Source organism: Spermophilus citellus, assembly GCF_964194105.1.
Source record: "Spermophilus citellus genome assembly, chromosome: X".
NCBI classification, from domain to species: Eukaryota; Metazoa; Chordata; class Mammalia; order Rodentia; family Sciuridae; genus Spermophilus; species Spermophilus citellus.
In genome coordinates, this window is record NC_138190.1 from 117,619,895 (window position 1) to 117,633,637 (window position 13,743).

At 35.2% G+C, this 13,743-nt stretch overlaps 1 protein-coding gene across 3 annotated transcripts in view; it reads right to left on the reverse strand.

The window, feature by feature from the left end:
* Window positions 1–458: 458 nt before the first annotated feature.
* The window catches only part of LAMP2 (lysosomal associated membrane protein 2), a 71,062-nt gene continuing 57,777 nt past the window's right edge, over window positions 459–13,743 (reverse strand). For 2 of the 3 annotated variants that reach the window (XM_081277576.1, XM_081277578.1), the window contains 3 exons: window positions 11,193–11,256; window positions 10,417–10,581; window positions 5,494–8,034 (listed from right to left, as the gene is read on the reverse strand). In XM_081277576.1, coding sequence (XP_081133702.1) covers window positions 7,895–8,034; window positions 10,417–10,581; window positions 11,193–11,256 — 369 coding nt within the window. In that variant the 3' untranslated portion in view covers window positions 5,494–7,894. Of the gene's footprint in view, window positions 923–5,493; window positions 8,035–10,416; window positions 10,582–11,192; window positions 11,257–13,743 lie in introns of those variants that run through there. The other variant, XM_081277577.1, reaches the window with a different exon arrangement.

Below are 13,743 nucleotides of genomic sequence, written 5' to 3' on the forward strand. Positions count from 1 at the left end.
AATAAGTATTAAAAAAAAACTCTAATTCTGGAGCCAGGTTAAGTTCTGTGGTAGCCTCTTGGGTCTGTTTTTTACCTAGGGGGAAAAATCACAAACCTGAGATACTGATTTCATTTTTTTTAAATTTTGAGACAGGGTCTCTCTAATTTGCTGAGGCTGACCTTGCAATCCCCTTGCCTCAGTCTCCCAAGCTGCTGGAATTACAGGTGTACACTACCACCCAGCACTGATTTAATTCTTTACTGGAACTCAAAAAAAAAAAAATCAGTAAAAGTCGCATAACCTTAAAAATGTGGATGGCCCTAAGGACAGTGTTTGCTTCATTCCACTGAAAATCGAGTTCAAGCATACGTGATAGTCATTTATGCCACATCAACATTTACTTAATGAACTATATGCAAAGGCACAGTGATGAGTTTAAATCAGGATAGTTCTTATATATTGAAACAGAACACCAGTAGTGAAACAATGTTTATTAATTCCACTAAAACACACTACATATTTTGTTTTTATAATGGCCATGTTAATAAGTTTCAGGCATCTTAGGTTAGGATCAAAATTTGTCCTCAGAACCAGTAAATAAAACATTTTTTTTTAATTTTAAGCTAATCAGAGAGAGAGAGCAGTTTTATTAATAAAGACTGATCTTAAAATACTGGGAATGATTTAGGAATTAAGGTTTCAATATATCATTTTTAAGAAGAAAATTGTTTCATATACCAAGAGGCAACAAATCCTTATTATTTGCATGTATTTTTATATAATCAATCAGATTACAGGTTCTAAAATTGCTCATATCCAGCATGATGACGCTTGAGACCAATAAAATAAGCCAGCAACACTAGAATAAGTACTCCTGCCAAGGCTGCTCCCACCGCTATGGGCACAAGGAAGTTGTCGTCATCTGCACTGCAGTCTTGAGCTAGATGTGGAGAAAGGACAATTGAGAACAGAAACAATGACAAAATTTCAAATCTGTCCATTTTAAGTTAAAATGACAGTACTTCCCAGCAAACACATTTTGTTTTTCACATTAAGATAACAAGTCACTGGCATTATATTATTAGCAAATGAGATGTTCCAGAGAAGTGACTTCCCAAATAACCAAACCATACACTTTTACATAACAAAAAAATGTAGTCATTTTGGGTGAAATGTATACAAAATGATCACATTTTTCTCAGACAAGGAAGTAAGTGGTTATAATTTCAAAATATGCTGTGGTTGAGGCAAGAAATACACAAAGTTTCAATGGAAGTGTTTCAGAGGCACACTCAATTCAGCCTTGTTACACAAGACACACTTTTTAAAAGGTGACAATTGAGCTGAGTTTTTAAGGATGAAAATGAATTACCCATACAGGTAATGAGATAAAGATATAAAGATATTCCAGGCATAAGAATCAGCACAGACAACAATATGGAGGACAAGAACACTTGGCACTTCAGGTGCAACAAGCAAGCTGACATAGCTAGAACAATGGATCAACTGGACAAGCGGCAGAAAAATGTATCAGAACCAACTTATAAGATCACTGTATACTCCTAGATAGTTTGGCCTTATCCTCATAGAAAAAAAAATATCAGCATCAAGATTTTAAGCAGGATATTTTTGTTTCAGAAGGTATGGCAGAAGGAAGCCTAGAGGTAGTTAAGTTAGGCGGCACCTCTATTACTAGAGTCTAAGTGACCAATATTATGTCCCTGAACTAGATTAATGAAGTGAAGATGCAGAAAGGACAGACTGGAGATTCAATTAGAAGGCAGAATTGACCAAATGGATGTAGAAGGTGTAGGAGGAGGTACTAATAGGATAGTTTCCAATTCCACACTTAAGTGATTATGTTCATGCTGGTGCCATTCATCATGGTAATAATTCAAGAACATATGCCTTTCAGTATTGTTATATTTGTAGTTATTTGATGGGGGAGGGTTGGGAGAGGATAAGCTAGAGTCGCTCCATTTTGGATTTATGCCTGTGTTCAAACCAAGTGGTTATATGACAAGTGGTAGTTAAAACCATGTACAACAAAATTTCTCAGTGAGAGCATGTCAAATAAAGAGGTCCAGAGACAAAACCCTTGGGAACACTCATATTTGAGAGATAGACCAGAGTAGGAAAAAGTAGAAAAGACAGGTAGAAAATAGTGCCACTGAAGTGAAGGAAAGGGAGAGTTTCAATTAGCATAGGAGAATAGCAAAGTCTTAAGAGAAGTCTGAAAAATGTCCATTGAATCTAGGAATATAGACAGTCGAAGGGTATGAGTCAAATTGCGAAAGATTTACAAGTAAACGGGAAGTGATTGGTTAGGAAATCGAGAACATGGGATAAGGAACATATGCTCATTTCAAGGAGTTTAAAATGATTCAAGAAAAGAGAAGCAATATAGAGGTAGTTAGAAGGGGGACACAAAGACAAGAAAAGATGGCAGGTGAGTGGAAGAGACTTACATGTTTCTAGGATGAGACAAATGTTTAAAGAGCTATTAGCAAATGATAGGTTGAAGATGCTGACTGGTATAAGGTCTCCTAGGAGGCAGGAGGAATGGTATTTCAGAAGTACTAATCAAGAAAACCTACAGTGACACTAGAGAGGAAGGAATAATACAAATGGACACACACTTGGAAAGGGAAGAAGAGAGCTCACATGGTAAACTGCCACTTCTATTTCCCATTTCCTTGCCTCTTACTGCCCTAGTTCTCTTCCTACCTTGCAATCTACCAGGGATTGATAAATCAGGCAATTAAGTTTATTTGAATTGGGTCAAAAATAAGAATGAATAGGCTGAAGGCAATTCTGAGTTTGCCTGAATTCAAGAAATGTGCCAGGCTTTTTTTTTTTCTTTTTCTTTTCCTGTAACCCTCTGGGACAGTAACTGGGAACAAGATGCAACCTCGGAGTTTATGGACTTTTTGACATTGACTTTGGCTGCCAGCTCAATGATGTTTTTTAACTTGGTTCTGTTAAGAATACAGATAGCTGAGGTTGCCAGATGTGAGCTGTGAATAGATGATGTTAAGAGTCCGCAGTGAGTGCCACCCCTTCAATTTCCCAAATTACCATTCAGCCTATAAACTATTAGGTGACACATATCATAAAGTATTATGCTTTGAATTTAATATCTCTTGGATTTTAAAAAATTCATTAGTAGATTAATTTCTTATTCTGGCAACAGACTCACAGTCCTCTCTTTCCCAAATTGGGTATTTGACCTAGTACTGAAACGACTTTCATAAATACTGCCAATAAGGCTTTCATGTAAGACAAATATTCCCAGAGTAGATAAAAAAGGCAATTCCGCTAATACAAAGATCTTTCCAGATGCTGTCACTTACTTAAAATGCTCTCAATTAGTGTGTGAAATATTAATTTATAATAACTATTGATTTTATGAATTCAATCTTTAAAAATTCTTTAGGTAATGGAAAGAAATTTTGGGAAAACAGTAATTTAATAGGATTGTATCCTGAAAAAAGAAAACTCTCATTCCAAAAGTCATTTTGACCTGACCTATTTGCCTAATGTACACTTAATACCATATTGAAAATATTTCTGGGGAAAGGAAAAGTACATCTATGGAGGAGTTTAATAGCCAGAAGCAATGAATATTTTTTTAAGACTAAAAAAGTTTCATGACCAATGAAATTTCAATGAAAACTTTCATTGAAACAGTAGATTATAAACAGTTAATCTTCAATGTTCTGTTCAGAAATTTTTCAAATAAAATTTTCAGCATAAGAATTGGAAAGCTGAGATATACATTTATGACAAAATGTAAAACTCCCTTAAAAAGCAGTTGAGGGGCTGGAGATATAGCTCAGTTGGTAGAGTGTTTGCTTTGCATGCACCAAGGCCAAGGATTCAATCCCCAGCACCACACACTAAGAATCTAAGACTCACATTCTTATGCGACATATATTTGTTATATACCTTTTAGATCAATACTGAAACCAAAGTAAATCACATAAAGCTGAAAGGATACTTAAAGCTTCTACCACTTATGCATGTCTATACTTTTCAAAGACAACATATAACAGTTATTGATGCAGAAAATTAGCTACCAAGGTAAGACATGGTAGCTAAAAGGAGATGAGTGAGACAGACGAATGCAAGAAAATTTGACATTATCTAACCTTAAAAATCAGATGAAATATTAATCTTAAAAATCTAACTCTTGGGTGGCTAAGTTAAAATGATCACAAGTTTGAGGCCAGTCTTAGTAACTTGGTGAGTCTCTAAGCATCTTAGACGTTGTCTCAAAAAATAAAAAGGGCTGGGGGATGTATATCAGTGGTAAAGTGCCCCTGAGTTCAATTCCCAGTACCAAAAGAAAGAAAAACAAATCTGAATCTTATAAGAATTCCTCCTGGGAAAAAAAAATGCAGGAAATAAGATAGGTGCACTGTACACTGAGGGGTTAATACTTTATTGAGGGCTGGGGATGTGGCTCAAGCGGCAGCGCGCTCGCCTGGCATGCGTGCGGCCCGGGTTCGATCCTCAGCACCACATACCAACAAAGATGTTGTGTCCACCGAGAACTAAAAATAAATATTAAAAAAAGAATAGTTTCTAAAAAAAAATACTTTATTGAATGTAGAGTATGATCTTGATACATAACAAGTCACTTCTTATCAGATTCCTTCTAAAAATACTCAAATGTATATTTATCTTCTTTGAAATGGAAATTATCACTCAAAGAAATAAGAGTAGCAGGATTTTAAAGCCCCAATCCCTAAATGAAGAAAATTGAGATCCCAGGAGTGAAGCAACCTGGCCAAAATCACATGGTAGCTAAGAGCAGTATTGGGAGCCATGACTAACAGCATTCATATGGCTTAACTGGGTAACCCAGAGAAAAATTACCAGCTTAGTTTTCTTGTGTGATTACTACAGTGACCAGGAAACTATCTGGAAATTGGAAGATTGAAGTATTTTAAGATGAGTTAAGAGATGGATTGCACACAATCCTACTTTGGTTCAGATCAATAGCTCACTTTGGATAGCTGCTATGAAAAGCTGCTATGTACAGATATGAAATATTGGTCTCACTTTAGGAATTGAGAAGTGTAGGAAGAGATACTCTGAAGCTTTTACTATGAAATAAATATTCTAGATTTCTGGGTCCCTCTCTGACTATGCATCAGATTCAGCAGGGAAATGTGCACATGCACGCACGCGCGCACACACACACACACACACACCCCTCATCCCAGATCTGCTAAGTGACATACTCTACGGTTGGAGCCTGGGAAAACCTGGGAAGTGTATTTGTAATAAAGTATGTGTTTTTACTAAAAACACAATTCCAAGGTAATTCTTATTCTGTAGCCAGTTTAGCATCTGTCAAGGCCTGTGTATGCCCCTTCTTCCAGAGAATACTACACAGAATATTTCTACTTCTAAGCATTTACAAAGATTTTTCTTTTGAAAGAAATTGCGATTATGTAGTATATAAAATCTTGACTTTAACCAACGGGAAAAAATGTGAGCAAATTTCCTTAAGAAATAAAAGAATCTTTATTGTTTTAGAAGCAATGTTGAGCAAACAGGCAAATATCTAAAGAGAGATACCATACAATAACTAGTGGTTTAAACATTGAGAAAAAAACATGGAAAGTATTTACATGGACCAGTTTCTTTATACAAATGCTTTAACATGAAAAACACCCCAAACCAAATAGAATTTTAGCATCAAGGTGCAAACCCAGTAAAACAAAACAACAACACTACAAAAAATACAGAGAATGTGTGGCTATAGGAAATCATAGTGTAAATAGCAGAATATAAACTGGCCCATGTAGAATACAAAAATATTCACTTAAGTCAGATTTTCTATAAAACAGTGCTTATTAGAGGTATTTTAATATGAATCAGATATATAATCTAAAGGTAGAAACTTTTAGAAACATTAACAGCATTAAGCCAATGCCACCCACTTGTGCTTCTAAGTTTTTGTTTTTGCTTTTGTTTTTAAAACTGCTGTTTTGACTCATGAAAAATCTCTAAGGCCCACATTCTTAAAAGTATTATCCACTCTTATAAGATTAACAATTTTATACTAAAACATATTTCAAATAAAAAAAATAATTTTTAAAAATCAGATTTAGTCTTTAGGAAGCAATTTAAGCTGGCAATTCAGCTCAAAGTAGCTCTAGGAGAGGGGTTAAGTCAATCAGGAATCTGATTCTGAGCCAGTAAGATTTTCAGGATAAACAGACAGCAAATTTAAGTGAGAGAAATTATTTATCATTCTAATGACAGTTACAGACATAAACATGCTAACATGCAATTATCTATATATGCGTGCATGTATGTACTGATGTATTCAACATCAAAATTTTGGAACCCAGATAGTTCCTCATTTTTTTATTTGTTTTTGTCTTTGCAGTACTGTGTGTAGAACCCAGGGCCCTGTGCATGCAGGCAGGCACTCCAACATTGAATAGCAATCCCAGTACTAGTTTTTCATTTCCTACTGATGGGGAGGCATATAATCTGCCCTCCCCAAATAACCACAGGAACCTTGCACATATGGCTGCACGTTGATATTTTAAAAAATAATTTGCTCAGCCATACCAATGTGTGTGTGTGTGTGTGTGTGTGTGTGTTGTGTGTGTGAGCATGCTCACGCATGTGCGTTCAGAATCTGCAAGGAATACTTGATGCGTTAACTATATATGCTGAAAAAGTTTGCTTTCTTACATAAGCATTAGGTGGTGCACAGTAAATTGGTACATCTCTCCCATCACAAAACTGAATACAAAGTATATGAATTAATAATGATTCTACCATAATGAACAATAACAATGTAAGTTTTGATTAGCACAGAACCATTTAAATGTAAAAGCCAAATTACTAAATGTTGTAGCAATCAATGCAAACTGGAAATGAATAACATTTTAATAGACTGAAGGAAGACCAAGACTTTTGGGTTGAGTACAAGTTATTTTCTAAGTGTAAGTGCACTTGATCTAGGTTCTAGGACATACTGGCATTTCTTCTTTGAGAAAAAGAAAAGAATAAAATACATTACCACCAACAAGGAAGACTGGAAGGTTAAAGAGAAATCTACATTAATTTTAGTACTACATGTAGAGGCCAATTTGCGGGTACAAAAGACTAATGCCCTCAATTGGCACTGCCTAGCAATTATCTTTAAAGCACCTAAAAAATAGATTGAAATGCCCAGTTGGAATAGTCTTGCATCTTGCAATTTAAAAGATTGAAACGTCCAGTTTTTTTGGGAAAAAAAGCATTAAACAATAAGATTAACACCTATTCTAAAATTGAAAAAGCTTTTGTGTCTTTTGTCATTACAGCCACATTAAGTACAAATGTATTCAAAAAGCATGAGAAAAGCATTCATTTGTAAGAACATAATATACTAGGCCCTGTTCAAATCTACTAGCATCTCTTTCATGGATCAAATATGCAGCAATGCCAAAGTAGCTAAGTTAACCTGCAAACAAAATCACACAAAAAAAGCAAAAGGAGCAAGTACAAATCCACTGTAGAATATGTTGTCCCAACTCAACCTCATGCAAGGAAAAGCTATCTTTTCAAAAATTGTTTTTCCTAAGCTGTATATTTCTAGTCAGATACACATAAGTGAAAACACTGAAATACTAATTCAAGACAGTAAAATAGAACCTATAATACAGGTGATTTCGCATGTGTCTTTTACTATAGAAATAACTATTCCTTGGTTGGGAAACCAATATCACATGGCTAATTCATAGTTTATAGAATTTTTTTGTTTAAGTTCAAAAATCTCTCATACCACCCATTCTAAGAGCAGGACTACAACTGAATATACCTTAAATTGAACAGTATTGCAGGTTGGAACTTGTACTTGCTTTATTGTTTGATAACAGAGATCACATGTGGATTAGTGTTACAGAGTCTGATATCCAGCATAACTTTTTCTTCTGCCAATTAGGTAAGCAATCACTATAACGATAATCAAGCCTGAAAGACCAGCACCAACTATAATTGGTATTAGAATGGTGTCATCATCCAGCGAACATTCCTGGGCTGTAGGTGAGAAAAAGTGTGTAACAAATAATGAGTATAATCAAAAAAAGAATGTTCAAAAGTAAAAGATGTTGATTCAAAAGTCAGAAATGCTTACAAAATCAATTTTAATTATGACAGGTATATTTTTATGATAAAGCTACAGAAAATTATGGGCTATTCTAAAACTAAAATCCTAAAACTTGTCTTTTTATATTTATGCTTATGTGTGTATATTAATTCATACACATGAATATGTATAAATTCATTTATGTCTATAAACACACACTGGATTACACGGTATACATACGTGTGTGTATGGTTGTGTATTTGCTTACATTCCAAGTTCTTTCCATACAGGAGTATCACTTTATCAGAAATTAAGAGAGCTAATTTAGCCTATTTCTACATAGCCAGATTAGACTCCCAGTGGTACTGTGATTGTCTCTGGGGGAAACAGGATAGCAGGGTATTACAAGATTAAAAGAACCAGGCTGGCTTTAGAGTTCCTCTATACTTGGGTCAGTCAACTACAGTTCATGACCAAATCTGGCCCAAGAGCTAAAAATCATATTTATAATTCTAAATGGCTGTGGGAGAGACATATATTCTGTGACACATGAAAGTTGCATGAAATTCAAATTTTAGTGTCCATTAAAAAAAGCATTATTGGAGCACAGTCACACTCAGCTGTTTATGTATTACCTATGGCTGTTTTCATGTTATAATGACAGATTGAATAGTTGAGACAAAGACAATGTGACCCCAAAGCCTAAAAAATACTGTCTGGATCTTTTAAGAAAAAGTTTTCAGATCTCTGATTGAGAATATATGATTTAGTGGCTACATGAGTCAAGAAACTGGGACCTCTTACTAACCTGAGTGTGGTTACTACCTTTCTTATCAATTTGGTCCAGGCTAGCAGCCTACAGGGACTATTTTTCTATTTCTGGAGAATAGTCTGATCCAATAAAATCCAATCAACACTCTTCTACCTTATTGCAATTCTATTTCCTCCCCATATACACTCAAGTATTACCTATGTGCTGTATTTATAGGTACCCACAGCCAAGAACCTAGTTCCACAAATAAATTATGTATTTAATAGTATTAAATGCTATATACCTCTTTGGGTGACATTTTAAATTCTATGCACATAAAAAACAGAAATTTAAAGAAAAAGAACAGCTCATCTATATTATAACTGACTAGATAAATAGACCTTAACTGATAATAACACTGAAAAAGATTTTAAATTCTAAACACAAATCTGGATCTAAAATTATAGTGAAGATATAGGGGAGCTAAATTAAGACTCCAAAAATAAAGCTACTAAAGGATCAAAAAACTGAAGTACATAAGTAAAACCAACAAAAGAAAAAAAAATGAATTCTTAAAAATAACTCTTAAAGTTGTGATTAACACCCCTACTCAGAATGGTAGGGTGAAGAGCCCATTTATTGACGAGGTATTCATCACCTTTGAAGAAGTAGTTGAATGGCTCACAGCATATTCACTTTTTTGTTTGTTTGTTTGTTTCAGGGATTGAACCCAGGGGTGCTTAACCACTGAACCACATCCCTATCCAGCATATTCACTTTTAAGCACTGCTTCTACATTTCCTTCTAAACCATAGAATTAATTGTTTAAAAGGATATTGATGACTGGAATAGCTCTGCTCAGCAAATCTGTGATGCACAAACCTCCAATTTTAAGTAATTGGTTTAAAAGGACAAGTTACTTAAGGAATTTTGTGTACTTTGTTTTCTTTATGCAAATTTTCATCTTGTGAATGCCAAATACATCTTTCACATTTACATGAACATGTTATAATGAAAGTCCTTCAAAGAACTTTCATCAAAAATCTTATAAATGCCATCATTAGCCCTGAGTTGATTTTCAAAAAGCCTCATTTCCACTGGTACATGCTTTGAGGACTCGTCAGATAATTCTGGCTGCTAATAACATAGTTCGCAATATTTGAGACTTTGCTATCCCTCTTTATTTTTGTTTCTTGAGATCAGACCAAACTGCTTTCATTCAGGTAGGAAAATGTTTCCAATGAGAAGATGGCCCCAAGAAGTCAGATAAGATACTCAAAGCTGCTGCTCCAAGGTACCATCCCTTCCAAACTGAAACCAAGACACAACTATATTTTAAGTAAGCTCACTTAAAGCTCCAAATAGTTTTCAGATCATAAAAAACATTTGGCTTGAGCAAAATGATGGGCCAAATATAGTTATACAACTCATCCATTGCCATAAGAACTCTACATCGTAGAGTCAAGAAGAGGAGAGTTTGTATTTCTCTATTTAAATATATAAATTTCCATGACTCAAAGAAAAAGCCACCTATCAGTCAATGTAAGAACATAATTATTAATAAAACTTGCTTGATTCTTACCTGTAGAATACTTTCCTTCCATCACATTGAAAGGCTGAACTCTTAATTCAAAGGTATTTATCTGAAATGTTCTAGATACTGAAACAGTCTGCTCTTTGTGGCACATATAAGAACTTCCCAGAGGAGCATCCCAGTAGCTAAGGTTGTTATTTGCAATGCTGAAAACTTTCCAGGAAAAAAAATACAGGTTAGTAACTTCTTATCCTATCAACATCAAAAATGGACAGTTCTCAGTGTTTTTTAGTAAAGTATGGGAGCTTAGGAAACATGGTCTACCAACGAAAAGCAAGTCTTACCACCACTACTTTTTTTTTCTTTTGGCAGTACTGAGATTTTAACCTAGGGCCTCAGATATGCCAGGCAAGTGCTCTACCACTGAGCTACCTCCCCAACCCTTAGCCCTTTCTCTTTAATTTTGACAGAGGTCTTATTAAGTTGCCCAAGTTGGCCTTAAACTTGCAATATTACTGACTCAGCCACATGAATAGCTGGGATTACAGTCATAAACTACCTCCCTCATCTTTCTATAGATGTTTCTACAGCTTAAAAATCATTTGCATCCTAACTATTAACTACCATGTTTGAAAAGATGAGATATAGCAACATATAGAATATCACAACTCAAATATTCAAAGTTACATATTTTAAGTGGTGGTCAAGGTATACTTTTTACAAGGTTCCACTGAATAAGGCACTCTTTGATAATAAGACGTGTATAGTTTCTAGTCCTTCAGTATAACTGACACTCTTCTCCCTTAGACCAATGCTTTGCTTACCAGAGCCATTAGCCAAATTCAAGCTGACATTCACTTCCTTCAGATAGAATCGGTTTTCATTTTTCTGTTTGAAAGAGAACATCCAATTAATCAACATATCACAACTGTCTACAGGTAAAGTTAATATCTACAGAAGAAAAGTGATCTAGGAGTAATACAGAGAAGAGGATACCATGGTTTAGACCTGGGCTAGTATAATAAACTGCAACTAAGCAAAGAGAACTCAAAGTGGCAAAACTCTTTTTCTCTTCATTTAATTTCCAACTTGTGGACTACCAGAGTAGTCATGTGATTCTTGGATACACAATGTGATTCATCTTCATTTCAGAGTCCACACCACTTCTATCCCAGATCATGACAGTCTCTTACTGGACTCTCTGCCTTTCAATCACTCCAGCTCTATTCTTTCCTTTCTACTGCTTTTCTCTTTCTCTCTCTCTCTCTCTCTCTCTCTCTCTCTCTCTCTCTCTCTCTCTCTCTCTCTCGTGCTGGGGATTGAACCCTTGGCCTTGATACATGTAAAGCACGCACTCTACCAACTGAGCTATATCCCCAGGCCTGCTATTCTCTTTTGTTTGTTTGATATCTTGCTATTACATTTTTTTTTCTTTTGGTGTTGGTGCTAGGAATCGAACTCATGGCCCATGCATGCTAGGCAAGCTCTATCAGTGAGCTATATCCTCAGACCTTTTTAAAAATTTTATTTTCAGGTAGGGTCTTGCTAAGCTGCCCAGGTGGGCCTTGAACTTGTGATCTCTTACCTCAGTTACCCAGATAGCTGGAATTGTTACTACATTTTAAGATTTTAATTTAATTTTATTCGTTTTTTTTTTTTTTTTGCAGTACTAGAAATGGAACCAAGACCTTGTGCATACTAGGCATATGCTCTACCACTAAATTATACTCCTAGACTCTGTGTGTGTGTGTGTGTGTGTGTGTGTGTGTGTGTGTGTGTGTGGTATTGGGGATTGAACCCAGGGCCTTGTGCATGCGAGGCAAGCACTCTACCAACTGAGCTATGTCCCCAGCCCTGTTTTTGTTTTATTTGTTCTAATTATCCCTGTGTGTATGTGTGAAATTAGAGATTGAACACAGAATGCTCTACCACTGTGCTACATTCCTAGCCATTTTTATTTTTTTCATTTGGAGAAAGGGTCTTGCTGAATTGTACAGGCTGGCCTCAAACTTTTGTGATCCTCCTGCTTCAGCCTCTAGGATAGCTGGGATTATAGGTATTCACTCCCTTGCCTGGCTGGATTCTATTTTAAAATAGCCTACAGGGCAAAACAAATATTATAATTATTAATATTAAACATTTCCATGTAAGATCAGAAGAAGCCATTTTCCGTTAAAGAGCCTACCACAGTGGTCAGATGTATCACTCAAAAGGGAATGACCCCAAATACTACTTTCCTCATTTTTATTAACCATAACTTCTATGAGATAACAGAATATATCTAGGGAGGTCTGTTCTTACCATACTGAAGAGGATAAGTTGTTTTTTTTTTTTTTGGTGTGTGTGTATGTGTGTGTATATGTATGTATGTTGCTAAGGATGGAACCCAGGGCCTCGCACATTAGGCAAGTACTCTACCACTGAGCTATACCCCCAGCCTGAAAAAAACAAGTTTTAGACATTTGTACACTTTCTTCTTTTTAATTTTACAGTGCTGGAAATGGAACCCAGGGCCTCATGTATGCTAGGCAATGCTCTACCACTGAGCAACACCCTAGCCTACCTGACATTTTTAACAGTGACTCACTAGTCATAGAGGAATTATTAGAATGTAAGAAAAAGAAAAATTTTGTAATCCTTTCTAAAATATAATTGTCTAATATAATCTTCAATTACTCAGCACATATTCTATAGAGAAAAATACTTTAGACTCAAGATACCAAGTTCAGATATGAAATTACAACATACCTCTCATCTACATATCAGATGTTATATATCAGTAATCTGATTACAAAGCAGAACTTGTTTTTATCCAATTATATAATAGCTCTTATTTTGAGAACTATTGGTGGTTCATTTTCCCTTATCTGTAGCTATCCCCTATTGCTCATTTCCTTTTGCTACAAAATGTATACAGATATATCCCCTCACAGAAATATTATGAGGATAACAATTGCTACTGAGAAGGTAGAAATAAAGGTCCCCAATGACTAATTAATTCTAGCAAGAAGTAGGACAGATATACGTAACCTGAAACCTTCTGTTCAGGGTTCAGCTTTTCATACAAATGTGAACAACAACACAAACTTTGCTGGCATTTTAAGCTATCCTGATTTAATGAGTTAATATGTGCCCTTACACAATTCTTATATATAGAAAGTACAGTCATCCCTTAGTATTGATATTCTCATAGGATTGGTTCCAGGACCAGCAACAGATACCAAAATTTGAGTTTGTTTAAGTCCTTTTTATAAAATGGTGTAGTATTTGCATATAACCTACACACATCCTCCTACATACTTTAAATCACTTCTAAATTACTAATAATACCTAATGTAATGTAAATGCTATGTAAATAATTGTTACACTATCTTG